The sequence below is a fragment of the Myotis yumanensis genome, unplaced genomic scaffold, assembly GCF_028538775.1.
Source record: "Myotis yumanensis isolate MYYU_CA2020_CCGP unplaced genomic scaffold, mMyoYum1.0.hap1 SCAF_4, whole genome shotgun sequence".
Classification (NCBI taxonomy): domain Eukaryota; kingdom Metazoa; phylum Chordata; class Mammalia; order Chiroptera; family Vespertilionidae; genus Myotis; species Myotis yumanensis.
In genome coordinates, this window is record NW_027223755.1 from 106,903,279 (window position 1) to 106,920,473 (window position 17,195).

Sequence of the window (17,195 nt, forward strand, 5' to 3'; positions counted from 1 at the left end):
TGACTCTTGCCTTCCTGGCAGTCACAGGTTCTGGAGATGAAGGTCACCAGACTGGGCAACCTCCTGAGCCACCTGATTCCTGAGCCCAAGTAAGGTTAAAAATACCGTCCACCACCTGTGCCTGTTGCTGCCAAGGACAGGAACACACAAGATTGTGTCCTGGCAGGCTCCAGAGGACCATGGGGCCCTGGTAGGGAGATTGAAACGAAAGGGTCCCATAGAGCATCTTGCCAGGGAAGGAGAAAGGCTTGGTGGGACTGCTGATGGAGGCGGGGAATGGAGGGGGCACAGGAAACCAGTGACTTGCCAGGCTGAAAGTCTGCTGGCTGCAGTGCAGGGGGTGAGGCTGGAGAGGCAGGCGGCAGCAGCAGCTGCAGGACTCTGACTGTACAGCAGGGGTGGGGATGTCTGGCAGGGGCAGTACAAAGCCCACAAAATCATTTGGTCTGGCCCTGCCAAGGCATTGGGGGTGAGTTAATTAAATGTTTGAGCAAATATAGCAGGCTAATTTAAAATATATATATTTTTATTGATTGCAGAAAGGAAAGGAGAGGGAGAGATAGAAACATTAATGAGAGAATCATCAATCGGCTGCCTCTTGCAGGCCCTACACTGGGAATCAAGCTGGAACCTGGCATGTGTCCTGACTGGGAATCGAACTGTGACCTCCTGGTTCAGAGGTGGACACTTAACCACTGAGCCACGCTGGCCGGGTGCAGGCTAATTTTTAAGTTGATAATTTTGTATGGCCCACTAATGATGTTAAGTGTATCCAAATGGCCCTTGGCAGAAAAAAGGTTCCCCACCCCTCCTGTCCAGCTAAGCAGGGGTCCATGGGTGTGTTTTAAGCTAGGAAAGTATGTATCGTCAGGTTGGATTCCCTAGAAGCAGAACCTGAGATTTGCATCCAAGTGATTTGTTGAGAAAACACTCCCAGAAGGGAGTCGGGAAGCATGAAAGGCAAGAGCAGGAGGCCAGGAAAGGATGTGATCTCAGGTAAAAGTCCAGAGCCAGTAAGTTGTGCCAGAGTTGGAGGCAAGAGAGCTAAGCCCCACAGACACTGCTTAATGTCTGCCGGGAGGTGCCTGAAATAGTCCTCAGCTAGTTCAGGCAAAGCTCTTCTCTTAGCCAGAGGGGCAGTCTGTCAAATAAGAACCTCTGGTGCTGTAGTTTGAAAACACACAGAATGTAATTGGCACACATAAGCAACAAAGAGGCTCCAGGGGGTCTGCGTGAAACTTCTATATAGGTTCTGGAGAAAAGTCAGATTTGCACATTAGAAGGACCACTGGTGGTTGGTGGATAGGAGGGAGAACAGTGAGGAGGTTGGTGGAGTGACCCTGATCAGGGATTTACAAAGTTTATGGTAATCATTAACTAGAAGGGATAGCATCCCTAATTGAAGACGTCAGGTGAAGTCAAAAGTGAGGCACCAGAACCCTGGGTAGACAGAATAACTATGTTGAAGATGGGGGAGTGAGGGAAGATGTCACGATTTTAATTTTTTATTTCCTTTCTCCTGTTTCTTTTTTTAAATGCTGCCAGACACCTGGCATTCATTGCCCTTCCCCAAACTCCATTTCCCTAAAGCCCAGTTACCAGCATTTACACTGCCAACCCCCACAAACACCTAACTCAGATATTTCTTGATCTGTAACCTGAGTCCCATTCTCTGGCCCTGAGCATGTCACCACTCTTAGAATTGTTTCCAAGTCCAACAGCCAAATTATAAGTCGAAGATTCAGAGTGGCCAAGAGGAATGTTTATTGAGCACCTACCCTGCCTGGCATTGTGCACTGCACTTACTTTATATATATGAGAGGTAGATGAATACATGGTTTAACCTCTATTTAGTTATATGGTTTGTACAGTTACATATAGTTTAATCCTAACACTCTGAGAATGAACACTTGCACAACTTACCCGGAGGAGGGTCAGAACCCACGATTCCTCTCGCTAAGCCCACCTCTCCATTATACCCACTGCCTCTGCTGGTTGCTGTTCCGGGAACGTCTGGTTTGGGGGGCCTGGCCCATTTGGAAAGGCTGGATTCTGAGGGGTTTATCGGCGGTCCCGGGACACACTCCTCCAGCTCCCCCACCCCTGTATCCTGCATCCATCCTGAACAAGCAAGGCCGTTTCTTCCATCTGCAAAAAGGGGTGAGCGGTCTAAGGCAGGCGGAAGCGGCGGCGCAGGAGTGGGTGTCAGGCCTCCAGCCCCAACTCGGGCCGCGGGGACAGCGAGAACAGCGCCCCCTCGAGCCGGCGCGGCGCAGGGCCTTTAAGAAGCTCGGCTGACTCATCACCAGGGAGGCCTCCGCGGGCCAGGCGCAGCCACCCCAGCGGCGGGAAGGCAGGAACTCCCGGGTGAGCGGCAGCGCGTCCCGGCCCGAGACGCCAGCGGACCAATGAGGTGCCGCCACGTCACAGACTCCACCCCCGCCGCGCGCCGCCCCGGAGCCGCGGCGCGGGTATCTGGCGTCATTTCCACCACAGCGATGGCGGCCCCGGGGGCGGCTGCAGCGGTTGCGGCCGCGACTTCAGGGGTCGCGGGGGAGGGCGAGCCCGGGCCCGGGGAGAATGCGGCGGTTGAGGGGGCCGCCCCATCCCCGGGCCGCCTCTCTCCGCCGACCCCGGCGCGCGGCGAGCCGGAAGTCACCGTGGAGATCGGAGAGACTTACCTGTGCCGGCGGCCGGACAGCACCTGGCGTGAGGGCGGAGTCCAGGGCCCGGGGCGGCGTGGGCGGGGCGGGGCCGGGGCCGAGGGTGGTTCTCGGAAGGGCTGGGCGTGGTCGGGGCGGGGCCTGGGGAAAGAACGCGGAGTTTCGGGCCCTTCCGAACCCCACCGGTGAGGCCACCACCAAGTTCTTGTGTCTGGGAAGCGCCCACCCCGCTTCCTCGCCTGACCTTAGGCTCCATCCCCGTCTCTTAACCTCGCTTCCTCACGGTCTCCCGTCCGCGACTTCCCCGTCCACCTGTCCCCTAGAGCCACCAGCGGAGAGGACCTCCGACCTCAGGACCGACCTCCTCCCTCCCCAGCTCTCCCCCTCCTCTCCTCGTCCTTCATCATTCCGTTGAACGGCCTGCATCTTTGCGTCCTCTGGTTTCTAGCCACCCCTGGCAGAGGTCATTGCCAGGCCAGTCCACACTGTACCCTTTGAAGACCTTTTGCCTCCTGTTCCCTCTGCTTGGAATGCCCTTCCCTTTCTCCTTGCGCACCTGCCCAGCTCCTACTCATCCGTTTAGCACCATATCCCCTTATGATGCTGTTCCTGGCTCCCTCCAGGCAGAGTGAGTCATTCCCTTCTCTGTGTGCCTGCCCCGTCCATACCTCAGCCACCGCGTGTGTCACATTGTTGTCATTTTCTGTGGGTACCGTCCCCATCACAGTGGGAACTTCTGGAGGGCAGGCTGCTTGTGATTCATTGCCATGTCCTCAGTATCTAGCAACAACAAAGCAGAGGGCCAGACACGCAGTGGTTGCCTTCCTCATTTCCTGAATGGTCTGCGAGTTGTCAGTCACTATACTTAAAGCTTTAGAGCCATTAACTCACCCTCTGAGGTGAGCACTATTATCTCTGTTTTACAGGTTAAGAAACTGAGGCTCAGAAAGTCAAAATAACTTGCTCAGTTAATACAGCAGAGAAATGGGGAGCTGGGATTATATGTAAACCCAGTCTGTCTGACTCCAGAGCCAGCCTCATGACCTCTGAATAACAGCTGAATATAGTAAACCAAGCATTGCATTTGGAGTCAGGCGTAAGCCCAGTTAAGTATTAGCTCTTACCACTTTTCACATCTGAGCCTGGGTAAGCCTCAGTTTTCTCAAGTGCAAAATAAGAATAACAGTCCTGACCTGGTCTCCCTCACAGGCAGCGGTTGCATCGAATGGCAGATGCGGACAGGAGAGGTTAGCTTCCATGTGAAGCTGGAAACAGCTTCTCGGTGTCCGGGCTCTGCCTTCCTGATGACACTAGCTTTTCTCCTTCCCAGATTCCGCTGAAGTGATCCAGTCTCGAGTGAATGACCAGGAGGGCCGAGAGGAATTCTATGTGCACTACGTGGGCTGTGAGTGACCTGGGGTATCTGGGTCTGGGTGGGGGGAGAGGGGTGGGAGGACAGTACCCTCATGGCGCATCCTCACAGTTAACCGGCGGCTAGACGAATGGGTAGACAAGAACCGGCTGGCACTGACCAAGACTGTGAAGGATGCCGTGCAGAAGAACTCGGAGAAGTACCTGAGCGAGCTGGCCGAGCAGCCTGAACGCAAGATCACTCGAAACCAAAAGCGCAAGCATGATGAGATCAACCATGTACAGAAGGTCCGGGCTCTCCCCTCCCCCAGGGCCCCAGAGGCTCCGCTGCCTCTGCCAACTCCTTTGGGTGCCAGTTCCAAAACCGCAACAGCTCCCATTGCTTAAGCTCCTACAGTGTGTCAGAGACTTCCCTATCTCTTCTCATGTGCTCTTCCCAGATGAGAAAACAGGTTCAGAGAGGGCAGGGGCGTGGCTACAGTCTCACAGCTAGCAAATGGCACAGCTGGGACTGGAATTCAGGCCTCCTGCGCAAATAGTGTCTTTTATCGTTTATTGTTCCACATTAGACAAGCCAACTTGAAGTCCAAAGGGAAGGAAAAGAATGAATGATATTGGGCACTTGCTATTGGCCAGAACTCTGCCGAGTACTCTATGTGTATAAACTCATCAACTATTCCTTAACAGTTAATACCACAGGGGTGTGTGTGTGTATACACACTAGAGGCCCGGTGCACGAAATACACAGGTAGGGTCCCTAGGCTGGGGCCTTCCTTCACTCTGCACTGCCCCCTGGTGGTCACTGCCCCCTGGTGGTCAGCGCACGTCATAGTGAGCGATCAGTCTCCGGGTCAAACTCCGGAGGGGATACTTTGTGTATTCGCCTTTTATACACACACAGGATGGGGCAAAGATAGGTTTACAGTTGTTTGTATGGAAAATAATACAATAATGAAAGAATAAACTGTTTCATGTACTTACCACTGTAAACCTACTTTTGCCCCACCCTGTATATATTTTTTGTAGATGAAGAAATAAGCTCAGAGAAGTTAGCTAACATACCTAAGGTCACACAGCCAGTAAAAGGGTGGGCTGGAGTTAGAATAATAATGCAGACATTTATTGGCTTGTGACCCAAAGTTTTAGGCTAAGTGTTTGAATACATGATCTCACTGAAGTTTCACAACAACCCTGTGAATTAAGCATTATTATCCCCATTTATATGGGAGGTACAGATAGGTTTAGGAACCCAGTCAGGAATTAGATTTGCCACTGTCCAACTTCAGGGCACAAATCCTTAACCATGACTTTGACACATCCTAGAAATAGGCCACTTGTTTCCGAAACCTGGGTTCTTTTCATCAAGCCAGCCTGCCCCTGGGCGGTTACTTTTCTCCCACTCCAAGCCTCAGTTTCTTGATTTGGAACGTGGGGAATGCAAGAGAACTGGATTTATTGAGCTCTCAGGACACACAGACATTAGTTTTGGTTAATGCGATTTCTTCTAAGTGCTCGTGTGCTTTGCAGCAGTGTTTTGCTAACTGTGGGGCACAACTGTTAGAAGATTACCAAATTAGTTCAGTGGGTTGTAACCAACATTTACATATTTTTTAAATGGAAGAAAGAAATAGGATAAAAGAAAATACCAGAGTGCATTGCACTTTATTAAAGGTAAATATTATTTTGAGAAGCTTTTATTTCACATACAAATACATGTATGTGTATGCATAAATATCAACTTATTTACAGCGCTAACTGCCCTTCCTACTGTGGTTTGTGATAAAAATTAAATAAAAATTGAAATACCCTGAACTAAAATGACCCCTCAAGGTCTAAGGCAGCACTGTCCAATTGAACTTCCTGTGATAAATGGAAAAGTTTTGTATCTGTACTGTCCAATAAAGTAACTACATGTGGCTATTGGGAACTTGAAATGTGTTTAGTGTACTAAGAATTAAATTTCATTTAGTGAATTTCAATTGAAGTAGCCACTTGTGGCTAGTGGCTACACTATTGGACAGCACAAGCCTGAGGTTCTCAGTTCCTCAACCAATTTGCACTGGCCAGTTAAGTCTCTAAGATGCACCTCTACACTGGCACTCAGCCAGGCGACGGCAGTGGGCCAGGTGATGAAAATCAAAGAATGGATAATCATCGAGGTCACAGGCAGCAAGATTCTTCAGAACCTAGTTAATGTTTAATTCTAAATAGCAGCACTTAAGAAAAGCAGTGTTTTTGTAGTTCTTTAATGATTTGCAGAAGAGGATTGTGCTTTGTGAGAGCTGAGACGTTTGAGGAAGAAAATGAGGAAATCTTTCTTCTCCCATCTTTGCAGGGATTAGACTCGGGAGTTGGACCAGGGGCCTATGCCCAACTGTGCTGAGTACCTTTTCTGTGACGGGCAAGTGACCTCACCTCTTTGTGCCTCAGTTTCCTCTTTTGTGCAGTGCGGATAATGAGCAATCGTGTCTCAGGTTTATTGTGAGGACTGAATGAAGTCATGCCTGTGGAGTGCTTGGCACTTGGAATAATGGCAGCTAGGTCATCCCCAGGGCGAGTGACCTCACCTCTCCCTGCCTGTTTACTTCTCTCTGAAACAGCAGTGAGTGCTGTCGATGTGAGGCCAGACAGCCCGAGTGCTTTGTGGAAGGGCCTTCTGAGGGGAACGTTGGCTCCTTTTCTCCCTTCTCACCTGCAGGGCAAGGCTGCTGTCTTCTCTGGTATAGGTCATAGGCCATGGGTCCCCACTCCATTTTCAGGCTGTACTTGGTTCCTCCTACAGAGTCTGGCCTAGGAACAGGATGTGCTGTGAGTGTGACATGACTCTCAGTCCCTGCTTTCCAAGAACTTGGAAAATAGGGGAGCCAAGTGGGGCAGTTAGAGGTTATTGTTGTAGATCTCTGTGTTCCTGACTTGGAAAGGACAGGGTATATTCTGCATCGGGTGCATCCAGTCCGGCCACCTGGAGGGGATGGGAAGGATGCTGGGCCTCGAGGGACAGGAAAGAGCACAGTAAACGTAATTACACGTGATAGCTCACAGAGTTCTGCCTTATCATGTGTCACCTGGCTCACCCTCTTGCTAGGTTGAGTAAGCATTTTCTGGCAGCAATAGGATAAAGAAGGGCATTCGAGGTGGAAGGAACTTTATGTGCAAAGGCACAAAGGCTGGAAAAAGAAGGGTTGATAGCAGTGCAGATTTGAAGAGGCTGAGGCTGGAGGCTGGGAATCTAAGGAGCCCTAGTCAGTTGTCCAGATCTGAGATGGTGGCAGTGGCTACATGGCATAGGACAGAGGAGAATGCCGGAGAGGGACCAATTCCAGAGATTTCAAGGAGGTAGAGTTGGCAGGACTTGGCTGTTAATTGAATGCCAGGCTGAGACAGGGAGGAGTCTACAGCTAGGCCTCTTGTTGGTCTCAGACATTGGGCTGAGGTTGATGCTCCCAGTGAGATGGGAGATTCACGAGGGGAACAGGTTTACATGGAGGAAAGAATGAGTTCCCTTCTGGACACTTGGGGTCTGATACGCCTGAGGGAGGGACCTCTGCGAGCAGTCCCATGGGCAGACAGCTCCTCAGGTGTTCAGGAAAGAGGTCCGGGCACACTGGGGAGTCAGCAACGATTCCTGCTGTGAGCATGGAAGACAAGATCATTATTTCATCTCTCACAACTCTGGCTGAGCTGGACTGATCCCACTGCAAAGCTGAAGCTCTTACCAGCCCAGGACTACCCAGAGCTCCTGGTCCTAGCCCTGTTCATCTGGCCAAAGGTCTCAACTCGGGGACATCTGCGATATATGGGTGGGTGTGCAGTGGGAGAGGAGTGTGGACAAGCCAGCTTCAGAACCAGGTAGAACGTGTTAGCTATTCATATGGTTATTGTCGTTCAGGATGTGAGATCTGAAGACAGGAGGGAAGCACTGGGTTCTGGGATAGGGGAGGGACAGACTGAGATTCCCTTCTATTCATCTCTGTTCACTGCTCTTTCCTTGCCCAGACCTATGCAGAGATGGACCCTACAACAGCAGCTTTGGAGAAAGAGCACGAGGCGGTAAGCAGGGGCAGGGGTCCTGACTGCGGGCTATCCCTCTCCCCTGCTCTCCTTGCTCTAACCGAGCCATCCACTGCCCTCCACAGATCACCAAGGTGAAGTATGTGGACAAGATCCACATCGGGAACTACGAAATCGATGCCTGGTACTTCTCACCGTTCCCCGAAGACTATGGGAAGCAGCCCAAGCTCTGGCTCTGCGAGTACTGCCTCAAGTACATGAAGTATGAGAAGAGCTACCGCTTCCACCTGGTGAGGCGCTGACACCGTGGCACTGGGAGAGCCACAAGTTCAGAGCAGAGGACAGGGAAAAGCTGCCCGTGGGTGGAGAGACCCGATTCCTTCCTGGCTGTGTCTTTGCTGGAGTGACTTAGGCCAACCTGCCCCTTCCCAGACCTCAGTTTCCTCTTCTGTGGAATGGGGACGGTAATCCCTGCCCTTACACCTTCCTTGGATCCCTTGCCCTTCTGCACATGTGTATCAAAGCCAGCTCAGTGCAAAAGCAGAAGTAAGCACAGCCCCCAAGCGATGGGACTGGAAGGTGTGACAGATGGGAGGTGTTGGTGCATGCAGGCTGCCAGGGGGGTCATCTCATCATTCATGCAGCGGCATGTTTCCCAAAGAGTGGAATCTGAGGCAAATGTATGCGGTTTAGGAAACACCATTGCCAGGGATCAGGGCCCTCCAGAGTCCTCTAGAGCCAGGCCGACCTGGACTCAAGCCATCCAGCTGTGTGTTGCTCAAGCCAGTTCATAGCCCCTGTGTGCCTTAGGCTCGGTCTCCTCAGGTGGGTGGAGAATTACTTGATGTGGGTGAAGTGTTGAGCTCAGGATCTACATATAGGGAAACCGAGAAGCAGAGATCCGCTGCAAGCCACATGGGCAGAATGAAGGGCACCTGGCAGGAAACCTCGGGGTCTCAAGCCTCCCTCTTCCCATCAACCCCAGGGCCAGTGTCAGTGGCGGCAGCCCCCCGGAAAGGAGATCTACCGCAAGAGCAACATCTCTGTGTACGAGGTGGATGGCAAAGACCACAAGGTGAGCTGGGTGGTCACGGTGCTGGGTGTGGGAGGTGGGAGCACTGGCACCGTTGGACGGCGTTCACTGTCATCAGGACAGAGGCCAGCCTTAGGGTGAGCAGCTCCACCAGGAAGAGGCCTGAGGGGTCACATGCAGCCTGGCACTTGGCCTGTGGCCGGTGCTTGGTCAACATGTGGGCCTGCCGTGCCAGCCTTGGGGACTGGTGCTCCTCTCCCCAAGGACTTTTCTGCTGATGGGGTAGTTGAGGTTTGAAGTGAAGATTGTCGTGCCTGAGGCTGTCTCTAGAAGGCTTTCTCTTTCTGCCTGAAGAAAAGGTGTTTGGTTTTCCCCAGGAGGGGCCTGCTTTGTGTAAGGGTTCCTGCCCAGAGCTCTGTGGCTCTGCTGTCCCAGTTCCTTGTTCCTGGTGAACGGACTTGAATGGGGCAGGGTGGGGCATCGGGCTCTGCTTTCCTGTTGAGAACCTGGCCTTTGCCTGGTCAGTCTGGGAAGGTTGCACCAAATGTCCCATTTCCCGTGGAAGGGCAGTTAATGAAGACAAACTTTGAGTGGCTCCTGGCTTCAGATGACCCCGTCACTTCCTATCTGACCTTAGACAAATTACTTAACATTGTTTGTTCCTGTTTCCTCATCTGTTCGACGGGAGTCATGACCATATTTACCTAATAGGGCTATTGGTGGAATAACTGAGATAGCAATGTCACATACTTAGCACGGTACTTGGCACCAAGTAGGTGCTTAGTAATGGGCCTTCGTTATTACTGGTGACCTGTGGTGGCTCAGTCAGCCTTGTGATAATTGCTTGGGGAAGGAATATCCACACTGAGCCTTGCCCGCTGCTCTGCCTTGAGCAGCAACAGGGGGAGTGGCAGAAAGGGCTCTGTAGGAGACATGGGTTTTCCTGTTGGCTCTACCCTCTGCCAGCTTTGAGGTCTCAGACAAGCACTTCCCCTCCCAGAGCCTCAGTTTTCTTTTAAGTAAATGGGACTAGCCATGCTGGGCTTACACAGTTGTTGGGTCAAATGGGAGTGGATATAAAAGGTGTCATACACCAGAGGGACCCTTGATCTGTGCCATGAAGGCAACCTGAAGGTCCCATTGTTCCTCCTGATGTTGGTCTCTGACGGGGTGGGTGTCTGGGCCTGCAGCAGGTGAAGCAGAGAAGAGCATGGCCAAGCGGGCAGACTGCAGGCTGCAGAGTCAGGCTCAAGGCCCTCCACTCAGCAAATATTTAACAAGCACTTGGCTTCATGCTTAGCCTTGTGCTCGGTGCTGGGGACATAGCCTTGAATAACACGGGCTTGAACTGCATATGCCCACTTACCTGCGGAAATCCTGTGCTACTGTTCTGGTGAGTGGGCACTTCCCATCGGCCTGGCACGGCTGTTCTGTGGAGCCTGGCATTTGCAGAGCAGGGTGGCAGCTCCTGTCCAGGCCTCAATGGGCTCATTGTACTTGCTTCCTGAGTCTTCTGCCTCTCCTACCCCTCAGATTTACTGTCAGAACCTGTGTCTTCTGGCCAAGCTTTTCCTGGACCACAAAACATTGTACTTCGACGTGGAGCCCTTCGTCTTTTATATCTTGACTGAGGTGGACAGGCAGGGGGCCCACATTGTCGGCTACTTCTCAAAGGTACTGGGTCGGGAAGCCGAGGTTGAGGGAGGGCAGTGAATATGAACTGGAGCAGGGGCCGAGCTCCCCCAGAGTCCTGACCTCGCCCCTGCAGGAGAAGGAGTCTCCAGATGGAAACAATGTGGCCTGCATCCTGACCCTGCCTCCCTACCAGCGCCGTGGCTACGGAAAGTTCCTCATTGCTTTCAGTGAGTGGCTCCCGCTCTGTCCAGCAAGGGGCCCCCGTGGTGGAGGCAGAGTACTAGGGTGGGGTGGGTTTTCAGGACCGTCTGTCTCCCCCTGCCAGGTTATGAGCTATCCAAGCTAGAGAGCACAGTAGGCTCCCCTGAGAAGCCACTGTCCGACCTGGGCAAGCTCAGCTACCGCAGCTACTGGTCTTGGGTCCTGCTGGAGATTCTGCGAGACTTCCGTGGCACGCTGTCCATCAAGGACCTAAGGTGAGGGCCCTGGACCCCAGCCCTGTCATCTCATGAGGGAGGCTTCCTGGAGTTCTCCAAGAGAGAAGGGTTCTCCTAAGATTGGCCATGATCCTGTCTCCTTGTCCCCTTTTGCTGTCCCAGCCAGACCCCACAAGGGACCTCTCCCAGCATCTGCTCCACTCCCTTTCTGCAGCCAGATGACCAGCATCACTCAGAATGACATCATCAGCACCTTACAGTCCCTCAACATGGTCAAGTACTGGAAAGGCCAGCATGTCATCTGTGTCACACCCAAGCTAGTAGAGGAGCACCTCAAAAGTGCTCAGTATAAGAAACCACCCATAACAGGTAGGTGGGGGGCTCCTGCGTGTGTGTGGTAGGGGGTAGGAGTAAGGACAGCTGGGAGCCATAGCTCCTTTTGCTGTCGCATGATCCTAAACCAGTCCGACCAGCTTCCAGGACCAAAGCCTGGGGCAGGCTACTCATGCCTGGGCTTCCCTGCCCCCTCCCCAGGATCAAGTCTGCCCTTGTTCTCACCTGGCGAAACCTGGCCTAGGCCCAGAGGCCCAACCCTGCCTCTCATGTCTCTTCTCCCCACAGTGGACTCTCTTTGCCTCAAGTGGGCACCCCCCAAGCACAAGCAAGTCAAACTTTCCAAGAAGTGAGTGGCGGTGCCCCTGCTGCTGGACCTGTGCCTCCTTCCCCGCCTGTAAATATGTACAGCCTGTTTCATCATTTTTTAAATAAAGTAAGTTCTGCCGGTGGCTCTGGACTTTGGAGGCGGGAAGAAAAGGCCAACAGCTGATGTTCTTCATGGCATGTCACACACACAGCCAGTTATGCTCAAAACATTTTATTCCTTCTTGCTCCTTCTACCCTCTACCCCAGATCCAAGCTCAAGCCCAGTTCCGGTGGGGGCTCAGTCCTCCGGAGTCCAGAAATCAGGGCGCAGTGGGGGCTTGGCAGCCAATGGGGCAAGATTGGGGCCTTTTGTGTCCTTGGAAACATGCTGCTCAGAGGCAACTCCAACCCAGAAGACAACAGGAGGGCAGAGTGATGGGGCTCATCAGGCAGAGCATGTCGGGCAGGGGAGCCAGCCCTTCAGCAGCAGTCAGCTGGGCAGCTGTCCAGTCTTCCAGAAACATAAGAGCCAGGGCCCATTTTCTTAGCTAAGGCTCCTTGGGAGCTCCATAGGAGCCCAACCAATAGGCTTGTGGACAGCAGGAGGCCAGAGGTTCTAGCCAGTAGCACAGGCAGTAAAACTGGCTCTGGGTTAAAGTCCCAAAGAACAAACCCAAGAGTGTGGGCTCAAAGGTCATGATGGTGCCCTGAGCTCCTACAGGGTCCTGGGAGGAAGGAGTGACTAGAGCCTCAGGCCCAAACAGTGTCAAGGAGGGGCCAGGTCCATTCCTGGGAACAGGCGTCTGTCCTTGTGTACAATAGGGCAGTTCTGGAAACAGGGTCAACCCCCAGGGTGAGTAGCTCAGTGCTCCCACCATGGCTAGAGGAGGCCCAGGATCAGGGCTAGTGATAGCAAAAGGGTGAGCCCCAGCAAACCCTGGCCTGGAGCAGAGCTGAAGGCCACGTGGTTTCTGCAGAGGTTGATGTCGGGCTGGGACTCCTGGAGGGGAGGGACCACCTGAGGCTGGAGCTCCGCTACCTGGTGGTGAATCCAGGAGGCATAGCTGGAGGTCAGAGTGTACACGCCAGGCCTGTTGGGGGCCCCACAGGCATCACCCCAGCTCACAATGCCTGCCAGGTACCAGAGGCCCCCAGCAGGGCAGGAGAGTGGGCCCCCAGAATCACCCTGAGGAGAAAAGCCATACAAAAGCTGTCAGGACCAGGCCCCAGGCCTCGAGTCACCCATGCCAGCCCTCATTTCCCCAGATTCATTTGTCCCACTGGACCCCTTGCATTTACCTGGCAGGCATCCTTGCCCCCCTGTACATAGCCAGCACACACCATGTCCTGCTGGATAGAGTGGGGCTCATTAGGCTTGGCATTGATGTTGTACAAGCAGTTACATGTCTCCCGACTGATGAGTGGCACCTCAAGTTGCTGTAGTATCCTGGGGGCCTGGAGGCTCACTGTGGGGGCAAAAGATGCTTAGTCAGGGCCTCCGACCCTGAGTCAGGCTCCCTCCTGCCTCTAGACATCAGTGCCCACCTCACCTGAGGGGGCCACGTGGCCCCATCCAGTGACAGTGCATTGGAGGCCGTTGGGGAAGGAGGCGTTGGCTGCAGGGAGGCAGATGGGCCGGATGTAGCGGGAGAAGGTGATGGGGCTGCTGAGACGGAGGAGTGCGATGTCCCCCTGGGAGCCCTCATGGCGGTAGCTGGGGTGGGGAATGACCTTTTCCACGGTGCGAACCTCGGCCGCAGGGGTGTAGGAGTCCAGCTGGTGGGCCCCTAGCTTTACTTCGTAGTCATCCTTGTGGTGCTCCCTGCAAACAGGGAGGACAAAGGCTGGGACCCAGGAGTCCTGGCTCCTTGATCCCGGTGGCATCCAACCCCAGATTCTGATCCCAGCAAAGGACTTTTTGCATCCCAAACTGTGCCCTAGTTTTATCCTGTGACTTGTGACCTCTGACCTTCATTCCTGACTTATCTTTCAGATTTCATTGATAACCCTAGACCCAATCCAAGAACCCCAACCTCTTATCTAAACTGATCCCTGAACTTTGACCTCCAGACTACTTTTGGCATCCCCACCTTGCCCACCCCAGTTGGTACCTTGGAAAGCAGTGGGCAGCCGACAGTACCCACTGCTCAGACACGAGAGAACCGCCACACACGTGAGTGCCATCAAAGAGGATGCTGACCTGCCAGGGCCACTGGCCAGGGGTTGCACTGTTACCACCTGTGATGCGTGCTTGGGAGGCCACACCGCAAAAGGCTGCCCGGGGAGGGAGGAAGGGGAGGGGGTCAGGCCCTTCTGGGTCCCCCATACCTTGTTCTTAGCCCTGCCACTCCCAATGAAGCCCAGGAGATCTGGTTTGGAGCCTGGGAAATGAGTTCACAGAAGCCGGCCACCCTTTTGTCCCCATCTCACTGCTTACCAGACACTGTCAGTTTTGCCACCTTGACCCATTCCCTCATTCAGGTCTCTTACAGCTTCCTTCCTCCCTTCCTTCCTTCCTTCCTTCCTTCCTTCCTTCCTTCCAGGACTTTGCCTCCTATCCAATCCAGCCCTTATAAGTCTGAAGACCTTTATAAACGAGAAATCTGGCCAGGTGACACCCCCTTAAATCCTTCCCTGGTTTCACACTGCCCTTAAGATATATCCCAGACCTCCCATGACAGTGCCATCCACCCGGACACTTCCTGTCATAGACTCGGAAGCACTGATTCACCTATGGAACTTCGCTCTTCAAGGTCACTACCTAGAATTCCTTTCCTCAGCCCTACTTTGCTCGGCAAATTTCCATTTGCCTATGGCAGCCCCTCCTTGGCCTGCCCTGACCTGCTGCCTGAGTCAGGCCGTGCACAGAGCTCCCAGGGCTGCTTCCCTGATACTGCCCCGTCACCACTGCTCCCTGTGCGTGCTTCACCACACAACCCGGCACTCCCACGGCCCGGTGCCCAAAGATGGAGCTGTGGATGCGGCTAGTGAACAGAGGAACAGAACAACTGGGCTCCCACAGCCTGAAGGCCACCCTACCCTCACTGAGGCTAGCAGTTTGGAACAAGACCCAGCTGCCCTTCACAAAGTCACCTTCCCAGGAGCAGAGAAAACTGCCCAGCCAGGCTCCTCCTCTCGTAATAATGACAATAGCTGCTATTTAGGAACTTTAAACAACGTGAGGCCCCGAAGGGGCTTTCACTTCCTTTATCTTCAGGACTGCTCACACAGCCCCAGGAGATAAACTCAATCAGCTTCATTTAGAGGTGAGCAGTGAGCCAAGCACACAGCAGTAAGTGGGGAAGCCGGGACTCAGTCTGGTGACCTGCCTTCGAAGGAAGGAGACCTTTGGTTTGTTTCCACAAAACAACTCCGGCTCTTACAGGCTGTGCCACTCACTGGCTGTGCGCCTTCGGGCACATCACTTCTCTGCACTTCGGTTTCTTTATCTGTAGAACTCGGGCTACCATCCCCGTCTCACAGAGCTATTGTGGGACTTAAGACATTACGGTGCGTGAGACAGCCTGGCAGAGAGAGGTCAGGCACTCATTAAACACGCCATGGGAATCTGAGTCTGTGTCCCCTCTCCTTCCTCTCCCCCTCCCCCGCCCCCCGAACCCCCCCCCCCCACCCCCGCCAAGCCTCACCTTCGGGCCCGGACCCCTCGGCTCCTGGAAGGCAAGAGAACGAGGGAGGGGTGAGCGGAAAGACCCAGGTTCCCAGACTTCTGAGCACCTGCCACTTGTCAGGAGAGCTGCCCATCCCCCCAGGAAGTCCAAGCGGAGGGAGAGAGAGAAGCCAAGAGCTAGGGCGCGAGGACGCGGGGGCTCTTGAGCCAGGATAACCCCTCCCCATGCCCTCTGCCTGTTCAACTCACCCAGCCCGGATCGGAATAATCCAAGCAAAAGCAGAATGGCAGCGGCCTCCAGCCGCCTAGGCCCCAGGCCTGCCCTCTGGGCCATGACCCGGGGTGAGGGCCCCTGGGGAGCCACCAGACACCCAAGGGAAGGGACCTAGGACTGGATTCGAAGGCAAGATTCAGGCGTCGGGCCCAAAGGGAAGGAAGGGCTGCTGGAATCCGCGCGGGGAAGTCGGAGCAGGTGTCCGAGGCTGGCTCCAAGGGCAGGGCGCGGGCACCGAGGAGACGACGGCAATCCGGCCCTCAGAGAGGACACGTCTGCAGCTCTGCCTGGCTGCGCAGAAAGCCGCAGGTGGCAGCTCCTGGGAGAAAAGCGCCTACCTGCCCGCCCCTCCCCTGGCCCCGCCCTCTGGCTCGGCTCTGCCGGCTTCCCGCCGCTGACGTCCCTATCGCCCAGACCCCCAGGTGAGTGTGTGCCTGCGCGGAAGCGTGCGCGCTTGGGGGCGGCGGATCCCCCGGACAGCAGCCCCAGGCAGGGATGGAAACTGGAATGTCCAATGGCCCAGCCCCCTGGAGGGACACAGTGCTGTTGGCCCAGGTCTTTCAGGTCTCCCGAACCAGTTATGCCTCCCAGGGCTTGGCTCAGCCTTGTTGTCCTGGGGCCAGAGGCGCTCCTACCCCCTTCCCTTCTTCGGCCCCGTCTCTGAGCCTAAGAACCTGGGTTTGCCACAGGCTAGGGCTGGTCCAGGCCCTTCTGCCGAGCCGGCAGCCTCATCGGTGTGTGGTGAGCGTGTCTGGCAGTGCCAATCATCTCACAAATATTTACTGAGTGCCTACTCTGTTCCAGGCACAGGAGACAAAACAGACACCATCCCTGCCTTCCCCGAACTCACTCTAAAGTAGGGATGACAGAGGACACAAATCATCACAAGCAATTATAGAATAATTTCAAACTAGCAACCGTGGCACAGAAGGGAGAATGGGGGATCGGGGAGCCGTTTCCAGGAGCTTGACCTAGGCTGGCATCAAGAAGGGCTCCTCAAGGAAGTGCCTTCAGAACTGAGACCTAAAGAGGTTACGGAAGAGTTCACAAGGCAAAGGTGGGGAGGAGTGGCTCAGGTGAAGCATCTGCAGGCGGAGGGCGCAGGAGGCACAGGCTCAGGCAAAGACCCCGTGACTGGTCAGGTGACTGGTCAGGAGGTGGGCACTTCCTCTGTGAGTGTATGAGTCTGGGCGATTGCAAATGTGTATTGGCTTCAAAGTTCAGAGAAACAGGGCCCCACTTCCCCACCTGCCTTCCGTAGGCTAGGTGTCTGGACCTGTAAGCCAAGACTTCAGGCCCTTGAGGGCAGGGAATTCTTGGAGTGATGAGAGGACCTAGGCTGACTGAAGGGTCTAAACTGGGGAGGGGCAAGACACTACCAGGGGTGGGCAAACTTTTTGACTCGAGGGTCACAATGGGTTCTTAAACTGGACCGGAGGGCCGGAACAAAAGCATGGATGGAGTGTTTGTGTGAACTAATATAAATTCAAAGTAAACATCA

The 17,195-nt window shown here is 54.1% G+C and overlaps 2 protein-coding genes across 5 annotated transcripts; one reads left to right on the plus strand and one right to left on the minus strand.

The window, feature by feature from the left end:
• The first annotated feature begins 2,473 nt into the window (after positions 1 to 2,473).
• KAT8 (lysine acetyltransferase 8) lies at positions 2,474 to 11,935 on the plus strand. 3 transcript variants are annotated; one of them, XM_070413609.1, is made up of 11 exons: positions 2,474 to 2,709; positions 3,994 to 4,068; positions 4,147 to 4,322; positions 8,031 to 8,084; positions 8,171 to 8,335; positions 9,031 to 9,120; positions 10,612 to 10,752; positions 10,847 to 10,940; positions 11,039 to 11,189; positions 11,317 to 11,519; positions 11,772 to 11,935. In XM_070413609.1, exons 1-11 carry the CDS (start codon positions 2,499 to 2,501, stop codon positions 11,834 to 11,836), a joined length of 1,425 nt encoding a protein of 474 aa, XP_070269710.1. In that variant the 5' UTR covers positions 2,474 to 2,498; the 3' UTR covers positions 11,837 to 11,935. The 3 variants fall into 3 exon arrangements, with proteins under 3 accessions (XP_070269710.1, XP_070269711.1, XP_070269712.1); XM_070413610.1 differs by having other exon boundaries at positions 11,365 to 11,519; XM_070413611.1 differs by lacking the exon at positions 11,772 to 11,935 and having other exon boundaries at positions 11,313 to 11,482.
• A 73-nt stretch (positions 11,936 to 12,008) lies between these two features.
• On the minus strand, positions 12,009 to 15,996 carry PRSS8 (serine protease 8). 2 transcript variants are annotated; one of them, XM_070413616.1, is made up of 6 exons: positions 15,670 to 15,996; positions 15,440 to 15,463; positions 13,904 to 14,066; positions 13,343 to 13,614; positions 13,092 to 13,258; positions 12,009 to 12,978 (listed from the first exon to the last, which is right to left on the minus strand). In XM_070413616.1, exons 1-6 carry the CDS (start codon positions 15,752 to 15,754, stop codon positions 12,673 to 12,675), a joined length of 1,017 nt encoding a protein of 338 aa, XP_070269717.1. In that variant the 5' UTR covers positions 15,755 to 15,996; the 3' UTR covers positions 12,009 to 12,672. The 2 variants fall into 2 exon arrangements, with proteins under 2 accessions (XP_070269717.1, XP_070269718.1); XM_070413617.1 differs by lacking the exon at positions 15,440 to 15,463.
• Between the last annotated feature and the right edge of the window lie 1,199 nt (positions 15,997 to 17,195).

What these genes read in the sequence shown, in the direction of transcription:
- KAT8 (XM_070413609.1), top strand. Translation starts at nt 2,499, where the DNA reads ATGGCGGCCCCGGGGGCGGCTGCAGCGGTTGCGGCCGCGACTTCAGGG. An exon ending in GCGGCCGGACAGCACCTGGC is followed by an intron (nt 2,710 to 3,993) that starts GTGAGGGCGGAG and finishes TCTCCTTCCCAG; the next exon opens with ATTCCGCTGAAGTGATCCAG. An exon ending in CTATGTGCACTACGTGGGCT is followed by an intron (nt 4,069 to 4,146) that starts GTGAGTGACCTG and finishes GCATCCTCACAG; the next exon opens with TTAACCGGCGGCTAGACGAA.
- PRSS8 (XM_070413616.1), bottom strand. Translation starts at nt 15,754, where the DNA reads ATGGCCCAGAGGGCAGGCCTGGGGCCTAGGCGGCTGGAGGCCGCTGCC. An exon ending in CGAGGGGTCCGGGCCCGAAG is followed by an intron (nt 14,067 to 15,439) that starts GTGAGGCTTGGC and finishes CTCCCCGGGCAG; the next exon opens with CCTTTTGCGGTGTGGCCTCC. An exon ending in GCTGCCCACTGCTTTCCAAG is followed by an intron (nt 13,615 to 13,903) that starts GTACCAACTGGG and finishes CCCTGTTTGCAG; the next exon opens with GGAGCACCACAAGGATGACT.